The sequence below is a fragment of the Panthera leo genome, chromosome D3, assembly GCF_018350215.1.
Source record: "Panthera leo isolate Ple1 chromosome D3, P.leo_Ple1_pat1.1, whole genome shotgun sequence".
Taxonomy (NCBI): Eukaryota; Metazoa; Chordata; class Mammalia; order Carnivora; family Felidae; genus Panthera; species Panthera leo.
The window spans coordinates 5,492,151-5,511,500 of NC_056690.1; the positions used below are offsets into that span (position 1 = coordinate 5,492,151).

A 19,350-nucleotide genomic window follows, 5' to 3' on the forward strand; every position below is an offset into this window, starting at 1 on the left:
TGTCTCGGTGGCTGGGAAAAGCCCACGTGGGCAGCTTGCTGAGGTGCCCGTAGGTGCACTGATCTGTGACTCCTTCCTTCCCTGGCTGAGTCAGACTTCTGGTGGCAAGCGACAGAAACCCAGGTTGGGCCCGCGAAGGCCAAGCACGCGGCCGTCTCCGCTCTCCTAAGCGAGCGAGCAGGCTTCGCCTTCAGGCCTGGCTGTCATCAGGACCCCGCGGCGCTCCGTCCGCCCTTCCGCTCTGGCTTCCTGCCGGCCGGCGTCGTTGCTCGGCGGGCACCTGCCATGAGGTGGCCCCCAGAACCGCAGGCTTTCGCGCTCCTGGTTCGGGGCCAAGCTGGTTCCCGCAGCCGGAGTCTCAAGACTGCCTCTCATTGGCCTAGTTGGGGCCGCGGGCGCATCCCTCGACCAATCCCTGGCCCGGGGGATGCAGGACTTGGATTGGCCAGGCCCGGGTCACGTGACTACTTCCCGCGCGCCGGTGGGAGGCCGGAGGATGGTTCCAGAAAGGAAGGTCACATCTACAGTGGCGGGAAAGATGGGGGTGGGGAGGGGGACGCCACCGGAGCCTCAGATGGGGGTCTCGTTCCTCCTCTGACCACCGCGACCTCAGCCCTCCGTCCCAGTTCGAGACGGCCACGGGGGCCATCGCCAGGGGAGGGGCCCGGCGTCTTCCCCTGGAGAAGGACAGTTGTGAACCCGGGGCAGGGCGAGGAGGGGCGTCGTGAGATGCAGCCCCAGCCTTGCCCGGCGCACCGCGGCGTCCAGGTGCCAGGCCCCTGCGCCATCATGGATTTTTCTAGCGGGGGGCGGGGCTGCACGTGCGGGGCCGGGGGGAGGGGGGAGGGGGGATGGGGACGGGGGCAGAGGCGGTGCCCGGCTCTCACCCTGGGCGTGGGCAGGCGGCCCAGGAGTGGGGGGATGGAGGCCCCCCCCAGAGATTTCTGGGCAAAGGCAGCTTGTGACGAAGGGCCTCCTGGCGCCCTTGAGTCCTTTCTTCCTCCCGAGACTCAGTTTCCCCAGCTCTAACAGCTCGGGACTGCTTCTTGAGATTTTTTTCCAGCCTGGACATGGGTGTTTTCTGTCCCATGGGAGGTACAGTTTGTCCGTTCCCCCCACCCCGGCTCTTGTCTGGGTCCTTAGCTGTTTCCCCAACGCGGCCCCCGGCTGCCCAGTCCCCCCGCTCCCAGCTCTGCTCCCGCACGGGGTCATGCGGAGGCCCAGGCAGGCCAGGCCTTGCCCGGGGTCACGCTGTGACCCGTGTCCTGCCCGAGCTGACCCTGCCCACCGTGGCCAGGGACGCAACCGTGCGCCTCACCCTGGCGGTGCCTCTCAGGACAGGCCCCCGGCTGCCCGCCTGAACTGGGTGCTGTCCGAGAACTTTGCCCTGGTGACTCGGAAATCTGCAGGGGTCGTGGGGTGAGGTCGGGTGGGCCGTGGGGGCTCGGGACCCTTCGGGGAATGGTGGGGCAGTGTTCACAGGGTTGGGGTTCCTGTGCCTGCTGAGCCAGGGCCTTGGTCGTGGGTGGGGGGCGGGCATGTCTGGCCTGGTCTGTGGCTCGGGGGTCCCCCAGAGGCCATGTTGCCACCTCCTGCTGTCGGTGGGCAGGAAGCGCCCAGCGGCTTGGAGGAGGAGGGTCAGGAGGACCTGTGTGCTTGCTTGTCCTCAGGGACCAAAGGAACTATTAGGGGGCCCCACCAGGGTCCTTGGAGGGGACACTGTCCCGTGGCTGATCTTGTTTCTTTTCTGGTTTTTTTCTCAGGTTCCTGTGACAGGGCGGCCCGTGAGCAGATGAGGAGGACTGGCTCTTAACCTTGGTGGCCACCGAGAGGGAGATTATTGGGGCCCAAGAGCCCCCAGACGCTCGCCGCCATGTCGGGGTCCACGCAGCCTGTGGCACAGACGTGGAGGGCCACCGAGCCCCGCTACCCGCCCCATGGCATTTCTTACCCTGTGCAGATCGCCCGGCCCCACACGGTGAGTAAGGGGGAGGGTGTATACCCGGGGCCACTTTTGGGGCCTTCTCTCACCGAGTCCCCGTGAGGGCTGGTGTGGCTCTGACGGGGTCCAGCCAGGGCTCCCTGGGTCCCCTGAGGGGAGTTGGGGTGTCACGGCAGGGACCACTGGCCTCTGGACGTTCTGGTAAAATCTCTTAGCTCCCGCTCTAAAGGGGGGGGGGGGGGTGATGGAGACCGGGGCCAGGCTGAGCTGGGATCTCTGCCTCTCAGAGTCAGCTGTGGAATTTGTGTACGGACACGGGACGCCTGCTGTATATGCTTTGCTGGCAGCCCAGCCTCCCCTGGACTCCTTTTGGCTTTGTTGGGGTCTCCCGGGTGCTGACAGCCCCTTGCCTCCCTGAGCCGTGGCCCCGGAGCTCGTGCACTGGAGGCTCTGAGAGGAAGAGACTCGGAACGCGTGTCTGGAGCCCTGATTTGGGGATCCAGGCTGTCGGTTCCTCTCACCGAGGAGCCGCCCCGCCTCTCGGGGGCGACCTGCCTGCGGGGAAAGAGGAGTGCTGTCTACCTATGTGCTGGCCCGCACACGCGTGCGCCCTCGACCGGCTCTCCTAAGCTGCACCCTTGTCTCTCCTCGCAGTGACCCCGTTTCCTGCCGCGCCTCTCGCTGCGCGGTGTGGCCGTGAGGATGGGCCTTTGCTGGCATTTTTTGGGCACCTACTGGGTACCGTGTCCTTGGGCCTTGCTGGAGGGCTCCCGGGGTCTGGGGCCTCCCTGTTTGACCAACTGGCTGCTCGGCGGGGAGGTGTAGGGCCTTGCGGTCGTAGCTGGGCAAGAGGCTGGCTCTGCTGGCCCGTGTGTGTGTGTGTGTGTGCATGCATGCGTGTGGACTGCTTGGCGTGGTTCCTTTTCGTGAGAAGAAAGGAAGTGGTGTGGGAGGGCATTTCCATCAGTGAGCGTGTGAACCCACTGGCCCCGCGGGGAGGGTGTCCCAGACGCGGCGGCCTCTTGAGGATTTTGGCCACCAGGATGCTTTTCAGAGCCAGCCGGGCTTAACGGGCACATATCGAGCCCTGTGACGAGAGCGTGCCTGTGGGTGGTCTGCAGACCCTCCGTCTGGCCCAGTGAAAGAGCGTCTGGCATCGGTACCCCACCTTGCACTCGAGGGGACTGAGGCCAGGAGACCAAACCGCAGGCCTCAGGTGAGATCGCTGCTGGGAGGCAGTCCGCTTCGGCCTCGGGCTTCTGAGCCCCGGTCACAGACGCCACTGCCTGCTGGGCACCTGCCGTGTGCGCAGGGCCACGGGAGTGTGCTCCTGGGGGCACACGTTGTTACGTAGCGTCACCGTCTGTGTCGGGGTCCCCAGCAACAGCAACAGCGACCGCAAACCCTTGATTACCGAGCCCTTGCCACAGAGCAAACGTTCTGGTTGGAACCTTCTACGCGGACAGTTCACTCGCTGCTCTGAATCACCCCGAAGAGGGTCTCGAGCGCTGTTTGTGGATCGGGAATGTTTCGTAGGCGAGGAGAAAGGTCCACGTTCTTAACCGTTCGGAGCCTCGGATTTTTTATCTATAAAATGGTGTCACGGCAGCACCCGTCACCTGCGTTCTCGTGGGGATTAAGCATAACGATCTGCATGAAGTCCTTGTGGCAGCGCCTGGCACCCGCTCTGGCGGACGTGTCCGCTGTCGTTATTCCTTGTTACCTCACTGTTACTGCAGCTGCCTGCAGGGGCTGCCTCTCCTGGGGGCCACTGGCCGATGCCTCTGGCTTCTCTCTTGTTGCTGGGCCCCTCCTGCTGGGTTCCCACCCCTCTCCCACCCCTTCCCTGTGGGCACAGCTTTGGAAAGTCGTCCTGTCCCTAGAGCCTCCCCCCTCCACCCCCCGCTGCCCCACTCTCCCGCCTTCCTTCTTGCCCTTTGCCCCAGCTGGGCCCTCTCCCGGTCATTTGGGGTCACTGGCTGACCCATAATGTCTCCTGTTCTGCCCCCACTGGGCTGTCAGTGACGCAGGATGTGGCTGGACAGGCCCCAGCAGTCACCGCCCACTCCAGGCAGGAGGCTGAGGCCAGGGGTGAGCAGGGCCCTGGGGCAGCTGTGGGGTGGGGCATTCCTGTCCTGTGTGGTGGCAGCAGTGGGGCCCCGGTCCCTGCTTTGTGTGGGGCGGCCCAACCCTGCTTGTCACCTAAAAGGCAGGAGCAAGAATTCCGGGCACCCCGGGTTGGGGGTGGGTCTTGCTGTCGTGGGCATGTGTCCTGGCTGGACCACTTTCCCTTGGCTGGCGGGGGGTCAGCATTGGGTCTGTAGTCTGGAGGCCCTCCCTCCCCACTGCAGCCCGTGCCCTCTAACATGTTCCCATTAGCCGATTTTACAGGTGGGGTGAGGTGCCCCCCTTTTCTGAGTCTAGAAGACAGAGGGTGGAAGAAAGGGGAAATTGAGGCACAGGGAGAAAAATGCCCCATCCAGGAGCCGGGTGGGAGCCCAGGGTCCTGGCTCCTTGCATAGTAGCTAAGGCAGGAAGCTGGGAGGAAGGGGAGGGGCCTGGACCCGGTGACCTGTGACCTTCCTGAGACTCAGTCTTCTCTCTCTCTCTCTCTCTCTCTCTCACTCTCACACACACACACACACACACACACACACACACACACACACACACAACAGGCTTATCTTCAGGAGTAGCGCCTCTTGGTTCCAGAGGCTTCTTTCCATGTGCCCTGGGCCCAGGGCTGCTTGGATGGCGAGTCCGCCCTGGAGCCCAGAAGAACCTCCACATCCGGCCTTGAATCTCCGTTCCTTCCCACCTGCGGAGTGACACTGGGCTGCCCACTTGGCCCTGTGGGGGGGGCAGCCTCGGTTTTCCTATCAGAAGTACGGAGTTGTGGGTCTGAGCCTCCGTGGAAGGTGCCCGGGCGGGTTTGCGGTAGTCCTGTCTTTCCTCCTGGCGGGGTGACGGGAGCCCCTGTCCTTTGGGGTGGCAGGGCCCTGGACTCAGGGGCCGTGGGAGCCGTCCCGTCTGCTGGCCCGCCACCTCCAGGCTGCCTGCTGTGAGGGTCACGGTGCAGGTGGAAGGCGTGATTCCCGGTGTGCTCTCGGGCAGAGGCCTGGCCGTTCCCCTGCCCGCTTCTGGCACCCTCTCGGCCTTTCCGGACACCGTGCGCGTTGCCTGGGGAATCCCACGGGACCCCTCTGTGCCCTGCCCTCTCCGCCTCTGTGGTCTTGGCTTCCCTCCCTCACGGAATCAGGACCCCACGTCTTTCCCTGTGCGTCTCCCGGGGTTGGGGGTCCCGACGTACCTTCCCTGCCTCGCCTTTCGTCAGGCTTCCTAGGGACTTCTCCGAGTCCCCCGGGACCTTCTGGACTTGCCTGAGCTCTTGTAGTTCTTGTGCTGAACGAATGTATTCGAGTCAAAAGGTGCAAAGGTCTGACTTCTAGCGCTACCGCTCTGTGCTGTGTGGACCCTGGCAAGTTACTCAACCTCTCTGTGCCTCCGTGTAGAGGGGTAGCTGAGAACGCAGGCTCTGGAGCCAGACCGATTGCGTTTCTGCGCTGCCTTAGTGATACCTTGGCTGTGGAATTCCGGACGAGGGGCCTTACCGCCCTGTGCCTCGGTTTCCCCGTCATTTGATTGCGGCAACTGCGGGGTTCCGAGGCTCAGATTAGTGGACGAGGGCAGAGGCCCTCGCGTGATGCCTGTGCAACGTTAGCTCCCACGGATATCAAGGGACGCCGCTGATGACTTCGGTGACGCCGTTCTTGTGACGACCACGTAGCGTGAGTGTCCTCTTCCGCGTCGCCTGTGGGCTTTTCCTCTAGAGGAGAGCTCGGCAGACCTCCGTAAACGTGTCGCGCCTCTCGCGCCGTTCGGCCTGTGTCACGGCTGCTCGGCCCCGCTGCCCTCACAGCTCCGGAGCTGCGACCGAGAGGCGGAGGAACGGCCGACGGCCGCGCCCGGCTTGGGCCTTGGGCCCTGTTTCGGACTCCTGCCCCGGATCGGTGCTTCCCGAGAGCTCTGTGGGGAGGACCGGTCCGTTTCAGCTGCGCTTTGCCCCAGAGCCAGACTGCACGGAACCCCCGCCCGTCCGGTGCGGGCGCTGGCCGTGGCGAGGCCGGCAGTGCGCAGGCCGGCTGGCGCACGAAGACGCGTGTCTTCCGTACCCACTCGTCGCGGGCGACGGGGTGGGCCCCGCGTGGAGCAGCGCTGCCTTGGGTGAAAGGTCAGGGACCCGGGGGCCCGCCTGGGCCAGAGGGGGCCGCGGGCGCGTGTGGGCGCGCTGGTGGGTTGCTCGTGTCCTGAATGCTGCCCGGGGTTTCTCCGCCTCAGCTTTGTGGCCCTTCCTGCCCCCCCCCACCCCCCAGTTCTGGGTGCTGGGGGACGGCTCCAGGGCGGTGTTCGGCTCCCCAGAAAGGCCTCTCGGGAGCCCCCGTGCTGGGAGGTTTGTTCATTGATTTAACACTCAGTAGGCGCCTCGTCTGCCAGTACTTTCGTAGGCCCTGGGAACGGAGCCGTGAGCAAACCAGAAGCATCCCTGCCTCAGGCAGCTGGTGTTCTCATGGGGCAGCAATGAGCAGGGAAGGAGGGGCGGGGGAAGGCGGAGGTCGTGGGGTTCCTAACTGAAGTCAGGCGCCAGGGCAGGAGGCCTCACGGGGAAGCTGACGTTGGGATCAAAACCTGAAAGGAACTGGAGGGCCGGGCATGGGGAAATGTAGTTAAGGAATGTTCCAGGCAGAGGAAGCAGCACGTGCAAAGGCCCTGAGGTGGGAGCCCCACCTCTCCGGGAGGGGCCCACGAGTCCTTTGCCTGCCATGTGCGGCTCCAGACGTTTCCTCAGCACCCCCTGGGTGACAAACCCTATCCCAGGAGCCAGCGAGGAGCCCATCTTTTTGTAGCACAGCTGCAAAGAAAACCTTTCTCCCGGCCCCTCCCTCCAACATCTCCCAGGATCCAGACCCAGTTTGGATTTGACCCGAGGCCCAGATGCCTCAGCCCCTTTGTCCTTGTGGCTCCTGAGGATCTAGCCAGGGACGTGCCAGATGGGGTTAGCGCCTGTCCCCTTCCTGGGGAGTCTGAGGGGCATAGTTTATCGGCAAGTCCCGATTTCTAGTGTCAGAGGCACCACGGCTGAGGAGAGGCTGGCAGAGGCGGGGGGGGGGGGGGTCTCAGGTGAGACCCCCCCCCCCACCCCCAATTCTCTGAGCAAGCAGCTCTGCGAGCACGTGGCAAGGGCAGGGCAGGCCCCTGCCCCCCAAGTCTGGTTTGTTGCTGTCACCTTTTGGGGGTACGTTCAGAACCTGCAGTCTGCCCCTCCCCGTCCCTCAGCAGGAAGCCAGCCTGGCCTCAGTCCTGCATCTCAGAACCTCCCCTCCTTGCTGTGTCACCTGGGCGAGTCACTTACCTTCTCTGTGCCCGAGGTCTCATGTTTGTGTGGGACTGTGCATGAGACCCGCCTCATGGCATCGCCGTGGGAATTCAATGAAAAACACGTTTAAAGCTTTTGTCGGCGGGCAGACACGGGCAGTTCGTGAACGTTGGGTGTTGTTACTGAGACGTGGCCGGGAGGCTTGGAGCCTGAGGGCCTGGTGCGCCCCACCTCGGGTCGGCTTCTCTTTTGGGACGTCCCCGATTCTGGGCTTCCTGTGGAGCTTCCAGACCCCCCTGGGGGGTCCCCGGCTCAGCCCTGGAGACCAGCTTTGGGGCCTAGGGTGGGGTTTAGTGAGGACACCGCAGGAATGGCCCCCGAGATGCTCCTCGGAGGGGCTTTGCTGACGAGCGTCTCCCACTTGGCTCCTAAACTGGGAAACTGAGGCCAGAAAGTTCGTGAAGTGGCCTCTCCGCCCCCCCCTCCCCTGCCCCCCCGCCCCTGCCCAGGGTCCTCGTGTGCCCCGTGCCTTTTCCCACCTCCGTTGGCGGACGTAGGTGCTGTCTCGCCGAGGCGTTGGCTTGTCTGTCTCCTAAGGCATCGGACTGTCTGTCTCTTGCCGCTTTGCTCATTTTGCTTTTGTGCGAGAGAGCCGGGCGGGGAAAGCCTTCCCCCTGGCAGACGGCAGAGGCTGCCGATTCCTTCTCACACCTCTGCACGTGCGTGTGATCTGGGCCTGGCAGCCTTGCCAGCGTGATCCCAGAGGCCTCGCTTCCTCCCTCCCTCCCTCCCTCCCCCAGGGCCTTCCCCCTTCCTCCTCCTTCCCACCCGCCTCCATTTGCGAGCACCTGGGGCCTCGTGCTAGACATCACAGAGTGGGGGGACGGAGGGGGGGAGGGCTGAGCCCTTCTCTGCCTTCCGGAAGCCACCTGTCATCTTGAGGGAGGTCTTTGGAGAGTTACGGAGGGTTTGTGGTAGGAAGCACAGGGACCTCCTTCCATCCAGTCAGGCACCCGTTTCAAAGATGAGGAAACCGAGGCTCAGAGGGTTGGAGTGACGGACAGTTCCCCCAGCCCGAGGCCCTGCAGCCTTTCTTCCCCATATTGGGCCTCCTCAGCATTTCCAGCCTCCGAAGTCGCTGGGGTCCCCATTCATTCCATTTACTCATCTTCTCCAGCCTTTGGCGTCCCAGCCTCTTACATGCTTGCTTTGGAGGGTCTGAAACGCACACACTCCCAGCTCACCTGCCTGATAGCATCCGATCGTCTTTGCAGGAATAACTGCTTAAAAAAAAAAAAAAAGCCGGACAACAGGAGCATGAGAAGACCGACTAGACTTTTTTAACGGAAACTTGGGAGAATAAAGAGAGGTGCCCAGAAGAAGATAAATCACACACGGTGCCCCTCTGTCTCAGCCTTACCTGTGCCAGACATCGCTAATTGATTGCCGCACACAGTGTAACTGAGTGTTCTAGGCAGACAGAGCGAATCGATTTGGATTGGTACGGTGGGAAGCCGGCCCTGTTTTCTCTTTCGAAACGCTCGTTTCTCTGCTTTTTTAAAAACCCTTTTTAACGTGTCTCGAATCAGTGTAGTTGATAATCAGGATACTTGTAATCTGTTAGCGTTTGGTTTTTCCCCAGATGAGAAGGGGTGATGGATGGCACGTTACCGAAGAAGGAGGGTTTTGTCTGAAGCTCATTTCCCCTTCTGACTTTGGCCGGACACACGTGGCTGGGTTTTCTTTTCACAGACAAGACAGGGGAACCCCAAGGTGGCACCTTGTTTTGGAAGCTGGTCTTCGAGCCTCACAGACCTGTGCCCTGCAGTCTCACGCAGACACCCTATCCCCTCAGTGCCCCGCTAGACACGCGGGCTGTGCCCTTTCCAGCCGCCCGCTCCCAGGCGGGCTCGGTGGTCTCATCGGGGAGGAGGGCATAATCGCACGTGCTGCAGGTGCCAGTGTGGGGCTGGGCACAGGGTGCACGCTAGCCGGCGACTGGCCCCGGCCACGCCCTCTGGCCACCCCGGGCGTCCGGAGCCACGTGTGGACGCGGACGTGGCCCCGCGCAGGAGCGAGCGCCCGGCTGCGCCCGTGACCGTGGAGCGGGCCGTCTGGGCTCACCCGCTTCCTCGGCCTCTTGCTGCAGGACGTCGGGCTGCTCGAGTACCAGCACCACCCCCGTGACTACGCCTCACACCTGTCGCCCGGTTCCATCCTCCAGCCCCAGAGGAGGAGGCCCTCCCTGCTGTCCGAATTTCAGCCTGGGAACGAGAGGTGAGGAGAGGCTTGCACGCCGCCTAGCTGGGAGCCGCGGGGTCGGTCCTCAGGCCGGGGGAGGAGGCAGGAGCGTGCAGGGCTGGTGTTAAGTCGGGGGGCTGCTGTGCTGTGTGCCTGCCCTCGTCCTGGTGCAGCTGTGCCTTGGGGCGCGGTTGCGGGGGAGCGGGAAAGGGCCACGTGGCCCTCCGACTTCGCAGCGTGGGCCTTCAGTGGTCTCTGGGTGGGGGGGGGGGGTAGTCCTAGGCAGGAGGGGTCGACCGCCAAGATGCGGAGGGGCGGGGCTGGGGTGCCGGTGAGAGGGACAAGTCCCGCCTGGGTGCACCCGGGCTGCCCCCTCCTCCCTCCTGTTGTCTTCCCCTTTTCTCCCAGTCCCTCTCGGTCCCTCAGCTACCAGCCAAGGCCCTCTGGTGTCTGCCTGTGGCTGGGCCCACCTGTCCTTAAATCCGGGGGGACGGGGATGAGCCCCTGCAGCGGGACGGGGACCCCAGTGAGGGGAGGGCCGAGGCCAGAGCGGGGCCCCAAGATGCCGGAGATCATAACAGCCCTGACCGCTAAGAGTCCTAACCTCAGATGTCATGTGCTGGCCCATTCTAGGCTGTGGGCGCACGACGGTAGGCGGCCCTGCCTCCAGGGCAGATGCCTCACAGACACCCACAAGATGACTCCAGAATGAGGCAGGTGACCCATTTATTAGCCACAGGGTGAGCAAGGTATTAGCTCTCTGGCTGGGGTGGCCAGAAAGGCCTCTCAGGGGAGGGACGTTTGTCCGATATGTAGCCGACCGTTCAGAGAGCTGGTAAAGGCCTTCCAGACAGAGGGAACAGCATGTGCAAAGGCCCGGAGGTGAGCATGTTCTTGGAGTGTTCCGGGCAGGCATCAACTTGAAACGCATTTTAGCAGAGGGGATATTTAGGCTGTCCGGGCGGGAGCAGTAGCCGGGGGCGGAGTCTGTGAGTCCTGGCCGTGCTGTGTGTGTTCAGGCAAGGCCATGTCCTCTCTGGCCCAGTTTTGACCTCTGCAGACTGGGGAGCAGGGTTGAGGAGAGCCGGTCGGGAGTGTTAGGCTGGACAGCTCCCGTCTCTGCCCCAGGCAGCTGGCTGAGCTGGGCAGGACGCAAGGCCAGGTTTCGCAGCCAGAGTGCTGTGGTTGGCTAGTGATGTCTGCCCCGGGTGGGGGATGTGCAAATAACAGCATGTGTGTTACTGCCTGTGTTGGACCCACAAGGCTTTTTGGATTCGACCGTGCCCGTGAATCACCCGGGCTTCTTGTTTACATGCACAGTCTGACTCTGTAGGTCTGGGGTGGGACTCAAGGCTGTGCGCTTGCAGCCGGCTCCAGGCGGGTGATGCTGCTGGCCGTGGGCCGCTCTCGGCAGCGCGGGGGTGGGGAATCACCAGTACGTTCTCTTCCTATTAACATAGCGAGTGCGGACTCGTGGGAGGACGAGTCTGGGATTGAAGCTTGCCTCGCCGCGTGCCCTTGGCCAGACGGGCACTTCTCCCTCAGGGTCGCGGAGGGCGGGGCCCACGGCAGGTGCTGGGCGGGAGGGCGGCAGCTGCGAGGCCCTGTGTCCTTGCCTCCCGCAGGTCCCAGGAGCTCCACCTGCGACCCGAGTCCCACTCCTACCTGCCCGAGCTGGGCAAGTCCGAGATGGAGTTCATTGAGAGCAAGCGCCCTCGCCTGGAGCTGCTGCCCGATCCCCTGCTGCGGCCCTCACCCCTGCTGGCCGCGGGCCAGCCTGGGGGCTCGGAGGACCCGTCCAAGGTAAGGCCCGGCCCTGGCTGGGAGCCCCTGAGGACCTGGGTGCAAGGCAAGGGGTGGGGGCGGTGGGCGTGCCAGGTGGGGCACAGCTCGGGCCGAGGGTGGGCAGCGAGAGGAGGGGCCGGGACCGAGGTTGGCTCGCAGGCCGCTTCCTGGCCGGACGGGGGCCTGCTCCCACCTGAACGCGTCTGGCCTGCGGGGCCACCATGCCCCGCCCCCCCGGTGCCCCGGAGACCTCTTTCATTTTACTCCTCTTTAAAATGGAAAGTCGAGGGGCGCCTGGGTGGCTCAGTCGGTTGGGTGTCTGACTTCGGCTCAGGTCCTGATCTCGTGGTCCGTGAGTTCGAACCCCGCGTCGGGCTCTGTGCTCACGGCTCGGAGCGTGGAGCCCGCTTCGGATTCTGTGTCTGCCTCTCTCTCTCTGCCCCTCCCCCGCTTGCACTCTGTCTCTCTCTCTCAAAAATAAAATAAAAACGTAAAAGAAATATTTTAAACGGAAAGTCGAGCGGAGCTGGTGGGGGCGAATGTGCACAGATTGAGTGCCTACGGTGTGCTGGTTTGGGAGGAGGTCCTGCTGTTTCAGTCAAGCTCAGGACAGTGGAGGCTGGAAGCTTCTTTGGTCTTCACGTCACACAGAGGACGCTGACAGAGGTGCTAATGGAGGGATCGCAGCCAGTGGCCCGGACTGTCCGTTAGGGTCACCTAACTGCCCCCGAAGCTGTTGTTCTACTGTCACTGCCTGGGATGGGGCAGGGACCGCGGCCAGGTGACATGCCCGTCCTTGGCCGGCTGAGGGATGGACGTCACTCCTGCACACGCTGAGTGTTTCTTCCCAACTAGCTCGTTAGCAGCCTCCCGCCTGGTGGGTGAGGCCAGCGTTTATCTTACTGCGGCCCCGGTGGGGGTGGGAGCAGGCGAGGGGGTGGACGTGGCCCACTCGGGCCTGTGGGTCCTCTTCCCTGCCTGATGCCGGATAGGATGGATCGGTGGGATTTCTGGCCGGTGCGGGGCCTTCGCTGGGGGGCTGGCGGGAGAGGAGGGCTCTCGGGGCGCTGACGACGGCAAGCCGGCGCTAAGCGGGTGAGCCGGGTCCTGTGCCAAGCGAGTGTCGTGCCGTTGAGTCATCTCGGCCCCACTCCCGTGATCTGCGACCTCCTTTTGAAAAGGAGCCCCGGGCCCCGGGCTGAGCGAGCGGGAGCCACTCGCCCATGTCGCGGAAGGCCAGGAAGCCTGGGTCTGCAGCCCATCCCTGCCCACCAGGCTGCCCTGGTCCTCAGGCTTCCCGTCTGGTCCCGCTAGCCGGCCATCGGCCTCCCTCCTCCCAGTGCCCGCCACGCCCCCCGCCGTGGGCACCTGAGTCTGTCTCCTCCGCTGGGGGAGGGATGTTGCCGTTAGAAAAGCTGTTTCTCGAAGAGAGCCTTGGACGTGTAGGGGAGAGGGGTATGTGTGGAGGGGCAGAGGGCCAGGTCAGTGGTCCGGCCAAGGGCCACGCCAGGGAGGTCTGATTTCCTCCCTAGGGACTGGGGCCCCCAGTGGACTGTGGCCCGAGCTTCTGTCCGGTTCTGCCCAGAGAACAGGCTGCCAGTTGTCTCTGGCCAGCTGCCCGCCCAGCCTGGCTCTCCAGAATGGTGGCTTGGAACCTCCTGAGGGCCTCCGTGCCTCTCGGTAGCTGTGATCCCCTGCTCGTCCCTCTTCTTGAAGTTCCCTGGTGGGCTCCCTCTCCCTCTGTGAGCCTTAGTCTTTGTGTCTGTTTCTGTTTCTCTGTGTCTGTCTTCTCTTCCTGGACCCTGGGGGTCAGGGGAGTGATGGGCCCAGCACTGGGGCCACCTGGAGACTGTTCTTGCCCCAGGCTGCTGAGAGCATTTGGAAAGTTCGAGCAGATTTGGGCAAGAGAAGAAGCCAGGAGGGAACACAGCTCTGCAAGTGTTCAGATGTTTTTTGCGTCTGCCGTGTGGAATTTAGCCGGACGCATGAGACAGGAATTCAGTGCGATTTTTTTTTTTTTACAGCCCCGCCCCCCGCCAGCTGTGTTCCTTTTTCATATAAAAACGTTCTGTTTTCTAACGCTTCCCTGCCCTTGAGCCGCTGGAGTTTTGTGGTATTGGGCTTCCTTTGGAATTCACCAAACTTTGCTTTAGGGGACTTTAGAGCCATCACGCACAGAACCACTTCTGAAAGTCCCTTTGTGTGGTGGGGCTCTGTTGGCTCAAAGGGACAGAAAACCCATGTCAGACTCACTTCAGCATGGGTCTTGGCTCATACGACTGAAATCCCGGGTTGGTGGACTTCAGGCACGGCTTGATTCAGGTGACGTGAATGTCACCAGGTCCCCCTCTCTTGGTCTGCCTTTTTTCCTGTGGTCTTGGTGTGTTAACAAGAAGGCAGTTTGAGACTCCGGGCCTTCCTCTTCCCATGTTCAAGGCCAGCGAAAAGGGAGAGATTTCCCTCCCATCTCCACATTTCCTGCCCACAGCTGTTTCCCTCCTTGCCTGTGTGTGGGGTCCTTGCCTGTCTCGGAACCCATTGTTGCGATTGCCACAAGGGGGTAGACTCTGAGGGTCTGAGGCCAGCCCTGCCCCTTCCTGAAGTTGGGACGAGGGGGGCCTCCCCAGCCACAGGTCTTTTGCTGCCTGTGTCTTTAATTTTGCATAATGCGTTTTTCTCTTCTGTGTTGGCCCGAATTTTACACCAGGGGCATCTGATGGGAAAAATGGTGCCAGCTGCCTACCTGGCGACCGGCTGGGGTGTGGGTGTGTTGTGTTGCTCCTGTGGCTTTGGGCTGAAGTGAATCAGGCCAGCAGCCATCGGGAGAACCATCTGGAGGTCCACTAGCCAGGCTCCCTGGGTCCCACTCCTGGAAAACCTGGTCCTGGAGAAAGCGCCCTTTGCCCTCTGGGTGTGCCTTTTCTTTTTAAGTCGAGGTGAAATTTACATAACCTGCAATTAACCACATAAAGCGAACAATTCAGTGGCATTTAGTGCATTCTCAACGCTGGGCAACCACTCGCTTCCACTAGTCCCAGAACATTCTCATCACCCCGAAAGGAGATCCCACACCCATTAGCAGCCACTCCCCATTCCTCCCTCCCCAGCGCCTGGTGACCACCAGTCTGCGCTCTGTCTTTCTGGATTTGCCTGTTGACATTTCCTGTACGTGGAGTCATGTAATCCGTGGCCTTTGCTGTCTGGTGTCTTTCACTCAGCATCGTGTTCTTAAGGTTCAGCCACGTTGTGGCACGGCCCAGGGCTTTGTTCCTTTTTCTGGCTGAGTCACGTTCCCTTGTATGACGATCCACGTTTTATTTGTCTGTTCAGCCATTGATGGACCTACTGCATTTTTGCTGATCATAAAAGCTAAGCCTGAGCTTCGAGCGATAAGAAGCCGTTGAAGAAGACCCGCTTTTATTCATCGAGAATTTAAGGAGAAGTTTTCCAGCAACTTGTCAGCAGTTCCTAGCCATTGACACTCGCTTCGTCTGACCCTTGCACTGACCTTGCCAGCTTTAGGGATGGAGGCCTTCTTTTTGCTAATGTTGCTTTTGAGATCTATTCTTGGGCTGGGATTCTGTTGATCTTCCTTTCTTGGTCCTGGCGGAGGATCCGAGAGGGGAGGGGAGGGAAATGTTTCTTACAGCGGATAATGCTGCTCGGTGCCGGGAACCGCCTCCCCTGCCACCTTGTATCTCAAGAACCCTGGGAAATGACGGAGTCTGCGGGCAGAGACCAGCCGAGTGCCCTGGCTGCCTAGAGGAAGGGGCAGAACTCAGTTAGGGGCTGGGGGAGGTGGCATGAGAAGGCAAAGCGGATTTCAGCTGGCCCAGGAGGTGGAGTTGGGCCCTGTGGGCAGAGAGGATGGCCTGTGCAAAGGCCCTCAGGTGCCAGAGGACGTGAGCTGATTCAGGTTTGGTATGTGTGGGGCCAGGTGCCCGTGGCACCCGTGTCCACCAGCATGGGCCTCCTGTTGGGGAGTAGTTAGGTCCCCAAGCCCAGCGAGTGTGTTTCTAGGGAATTTTTCATCACACAGTTTTGCCACAAATTTCAGGGGTCCTGGACTCTAGAAGAGATCTTGCTCGTGCTTGCCTAGCCATGCCGTTCTTTGAGGTAAATAAATGCGTGCTCTGGACCCTGCTTCTGCTGTGGAACACCCTGCAGCCTGGTCTCGTGGTCCGCCCACCTCCAGAGGGTATGATTGAGGCCCGACCTCGGCCTCTGGTGCCCTCTGAGCCAGGGTTCCATTGCATTGTGGCTGGTGACCTCAGGCATGTCGCTGAACCCTACTGGGTCTCAGTTTCTTCATCTGGGAAATGGGGAAAACGCTATTTATTCCTACTTCTTAGGGTATTTGTGACAATGACCTGAGTTAAGACTTGTGAATTGCGAAGAGCAGAGGTTGGCAAACTTAGTAAGTTTCAAACTTAGTGCTCAGCCCGCTCTTGTAAATAAAGTTTTATTGGCACACAGCCATGTTCATTCGTTTGTATCTTGTCGGTGGCTGCTTTCCCAATACAGTGATGGGTGAGTAATTGGGCAGAGTCCAAGATGCAAACCTGAAATATTTTCTACCTAGCCTTTTACAGAAAAGCATGCTGGCCCCTGGCTTAGAGCAGCACCAGGCAGGTGCCTCCAGGTTCTCAGTTTCCTCATCTGTGCAATGGGGACAAAGTAGCAGGTCCCTGGAGGGCTGCTGTGGGAGTCTGGTGGGTAAGTTGTGCTGAGAACTGGGATGGGCCGAGTCAGGAGCGGTGCCTGGTTTGCTTTCTGGGGTTTCCCTGTGGAGGTGGCCTGAGCAGCGTGGGGGCCAGGTGGTTGAGGGACTTGGGGCCTTTTCTGCATTTCCCGTGAAGGTTCTGAGCGTGGAAGGCCTGGGAGTCCTGATGCCAGCTGTCCCCATGTCTCAGTTGGGAACAACGGGGGCAGAAGGCAAACCCAGTGACATCCTGAGAACCGTGGGCCGTGGACCTTGCCCAAGGGGGTCTGTAGGGGGGAGAGGCGTGGATGTAGGATAGAGCGGCCTCTGCTAGTCCCGAGATGGGGAGCACTTGGCAGTCCCTGGGGCTGCAGTTGTCCTGGGGAATAATGTGTCCTCTGTCCTCCGGTGCAGCTGCCTGGGGGCGGGGAGGCAGCCGCCTGGAGCTCCTCCCGGGGCCTCCTCTGCCAGCAGCTGCCGGCTTGGCCTTGCGGCTGGCTCCGGGCGCGGGCTGGGTTCCGCCTGTGCTGACGGGCCCGGAGCCCAGGTTGTGGGGCAGGACGGGTCTCAGCCACTGCACAGGAGGCACTTGTGTGCCAGGGCCTGAGCTGAGCCCTTTGTGCTTCTTCGCTGGTCCCAGTCTCACAACAGCCTGGGAGGTGGGAATTGTCCCATTGTACAGATGAGGAAAGTGAGGCCAGAAGCAGACTTGATCCGCCTGTGGTCACAAGGCTGGGAGGGGGCCGAGTGGACTGGGATTTGAACCTGGGGCCATGCAGGTGAGTGCTCGAGTCAGGACTGCGTTTTGTTTTGTTTTGTTTTTAAACCTCCCCCCGCGCCCCCATATGCTCCCAGCACACTGGGTGCTCAGTAAACTTCAGCTGGTGGAACGAAGCGTCAAACAAATAGCCCAATGAAGGATCCCCTCGTTTGTTTAACCCAATTTTAAAAGCAGCTTTAGGGGCACCTGGGTGGCTCAGTCGGTTAAGCAGCCGACCTCTGCTCAGGTCGTGATTTCGCGCGGTCTGTGAGTTCGAGCCTCGCGTCGGGCTCTGTGCTGACAACTCAGAGCCTGGAGCCTGTTTCAGATTCTGTGTCTCCCTCTCTCTGACCCTCCCCCGTTCATGCTCTGTCTCCCTCTGTCTCAAAAATAAATAAACGTTAAAAAAAATATTTTTTAAAAACGGCTTTAGTACACAAAGAGTAACCCTCAAAGAAGGAAAAGCAGAAAAATACTAGTCAGTGAAAGCAAGACAGTGTCCCCGACTGCGGACAGCGACTCTGATCTCTCTGCCTCTTGTCCTGTGGTTTCCGTTTTGGGGGGGGGGGGCAGGTAGGGGGTACAAAAGCAGTCTTGCCCTCTATGTAACTTTCTGTGAAGTTGCCGGTTCGGACAGAGTATTGTGAATAACCGTCCACGGAGGGTCCGCTGAAGCCCCGCCTTCAGGGATCCGACGTGCGGGTCTTGACGTGCGGGTCTCGGTGCTCACCCTTGGGGAGTCTGGTTCGGTGGGAGGACACCGGCAGGCAGGTGGGGCAAGAGAGGGGGCGTCTTGTGGGAAGAGGGGGTGGTGAAAACTGGCCTACAGGAGGACAAGGGATCTGACCTTTGCGGAGCGGGCGGGGGGCTGGGCAGGGTGCACCGGTGGCAGTGGTCAGCAACCCTGTGTCTGGGACGTGGGGACCGTCGCGACGGGTGTCCGCTGTGGCTGGGAACCTGGGGAGCGAGGCGGGGGGGGGGGGCGCCGGCCGGGGTGCCCTTTGTGCTGACCCCGCGCTCCTGTCCTCTCTGCCGCAGGACCGCAGCCTGGCGGGCAAGCTGGAGCCCGTGTCTCCCCCCAGCCCGCCGCACGCCGACCCTGAGTTGGAGCTTGTACCTCCGCGGCTCTCCAAGGAGGAGCTGATCCAGAACATGGACCGGGTGGACCGCGAGATCACCATGGTGGAGCAGCAGATCTCCAAGCTGAAGAAGAAGCAGGTGCGGGCGCCTGGGGAGGGTGGCCCCCCGGGAGCTCCGGGCACAGGCGTGGGAGCATGTGCTGAGCCCGCCCCGCTGCCGGCTCGTGTCCTTGCCCCTACGTTCCCCGGGTGAGAGTGCCGCTTTGAGGGGCGCGCCGCTGTCCACGGAACTTTCTGCGATGGCGGAAATGTCCCGTCCGCAAAGGTAGCCGCTGGTCACGTGTGACGCGTGTTGGTGCGGTCAAGGAGCTGAACTTTTAGCTTCGTGTAGTTTGAAGGAAACAAGCCTCGGGCTTTGTACCGGCCAGCACGGGGGTGGGGGCGAGGTCAGGATTCACAGCCAGGCCCTCGGAGGCCTGATCTCCTTCCTGCCGCTTCCCAGTGATGCGCGCTGCCCGGGCAGGCAGTTAAGCGCTCTGAGCTTCTCTTTCCTCATTCGCAACCTGCCTCTCGCCGGGGCTCTGGAATCGGGACGGGCGGGGCCTCCCAGCCCTGCCTCGGAACAGTCACGTCCCCCAGCCTCGGTTTCCTGTCTGTGAAATGGGCCCAGACATGCCAGCACGTGGCGGGGTTGTGAGGAGGGGACGGGCTCGTGCCGTGAAAACCGATCCTCGCGGGAACTCCGGAGACCAAAGAAAAGTTAGCACAGAGATCTGGGATGTTAACTGTAGAGTTTAATTTTAACAGTAATCGGTATACGCTTAGTTGACGATCTGCCTTTTCCCCGCTCCTCCCGTGCTTCCCTTTGGTATCTTCCGGTCTCTGCTCAGACGCCCCCTCCGCGGAGGCCTTTGTAGGAGCTCACATCCCCAGCCACCCTCTCTCCCGGGGCCAGCAAATCCAAAGTCTGGCTTGATGCCTGTTTTCGTCAATAAAGTTTTACTGGCACAAAGTCACACGTTGTCAGTGGCTGCTTTCGAGATAGGATGTCAGAGCTGAGTGGTCAGGACAGACACCGGGTGGCTGGGGGATGAAGCCTCTACTCCCGGGGCCTTCCCCGGAGAAGTTTGCCACCCCTGTTGTGCCCCGGCGCCCTTCTTGATGACCTCTCCTGCTTTGTTACACCGTGGGCTCCCCGCCACGGCGGTGTGAGCGGGGTCCTCGTCTCCCCGCTCCCTGCTGTGCTCCTGGCAGTGCTGGTGCATCGTAGGTGCTCGTTAGAAACTGCTGATTGGGCCACTGTGACACCGGCTTGACCCCGAGAAGCATCTGGGTTTCTCCTGGGAGAAGCAGGGTCCCACTTCATGGCCTCTAGGTAAGGAAGTCTGGGCTCCAGGTAGGGTCAAGGGCCGCCCCGGCAGCCACAGGCCCTGAGTCAGGCCAGTTCGGGGCCGCGTAAGCAGGGTT

At 61.6% G+C, this 19,350-nt stretch overlaps 1 protein-coding gene across 25 annotated transcripts in view; it reads left to right on the top strand.

Moving 5' to 3' along the window:
• NCOR2 (nuclear receptor corepressor 2) overlaps positions 1 to 19,350 on the top strand; it is a 218,807-nt gene that overhangs the window by 68,577 nt on the left and 130,880 nt on the right. For 24 of the 25 annotated variants that reach the window (XM_042910781.1, XM_042910758.1, XM_042910764.1 and 21 more), the window contains 4 exons: positions 1,764 to 1,978; positions 9,466 to 9,593; positions 11,183 to 11,360; positions 17,843 to 18,022. In XM_042910781.1, the coding sequence (XP_042766715.1) occupies positions 1,874 to 1,978; positions 9,466 to 9,593; positions 11,183 to 11,360; positions 17,843 to 18,022 (591 nt within the window). In that variant the 5' untranslated portion in view covers positions 1,764 to 1,873. Of the gene's footprint in view, positions 1 to 559; positions 769 to 1,763; positions 1,979 to 9,465; positions 9,594 to 11,182; positions 11,361 to 17,842; positions 18,023 to 19,350 lie in introns of those variants that run through there. The other variant, XM_042910759.1, reaches the window with a different exon arrangement.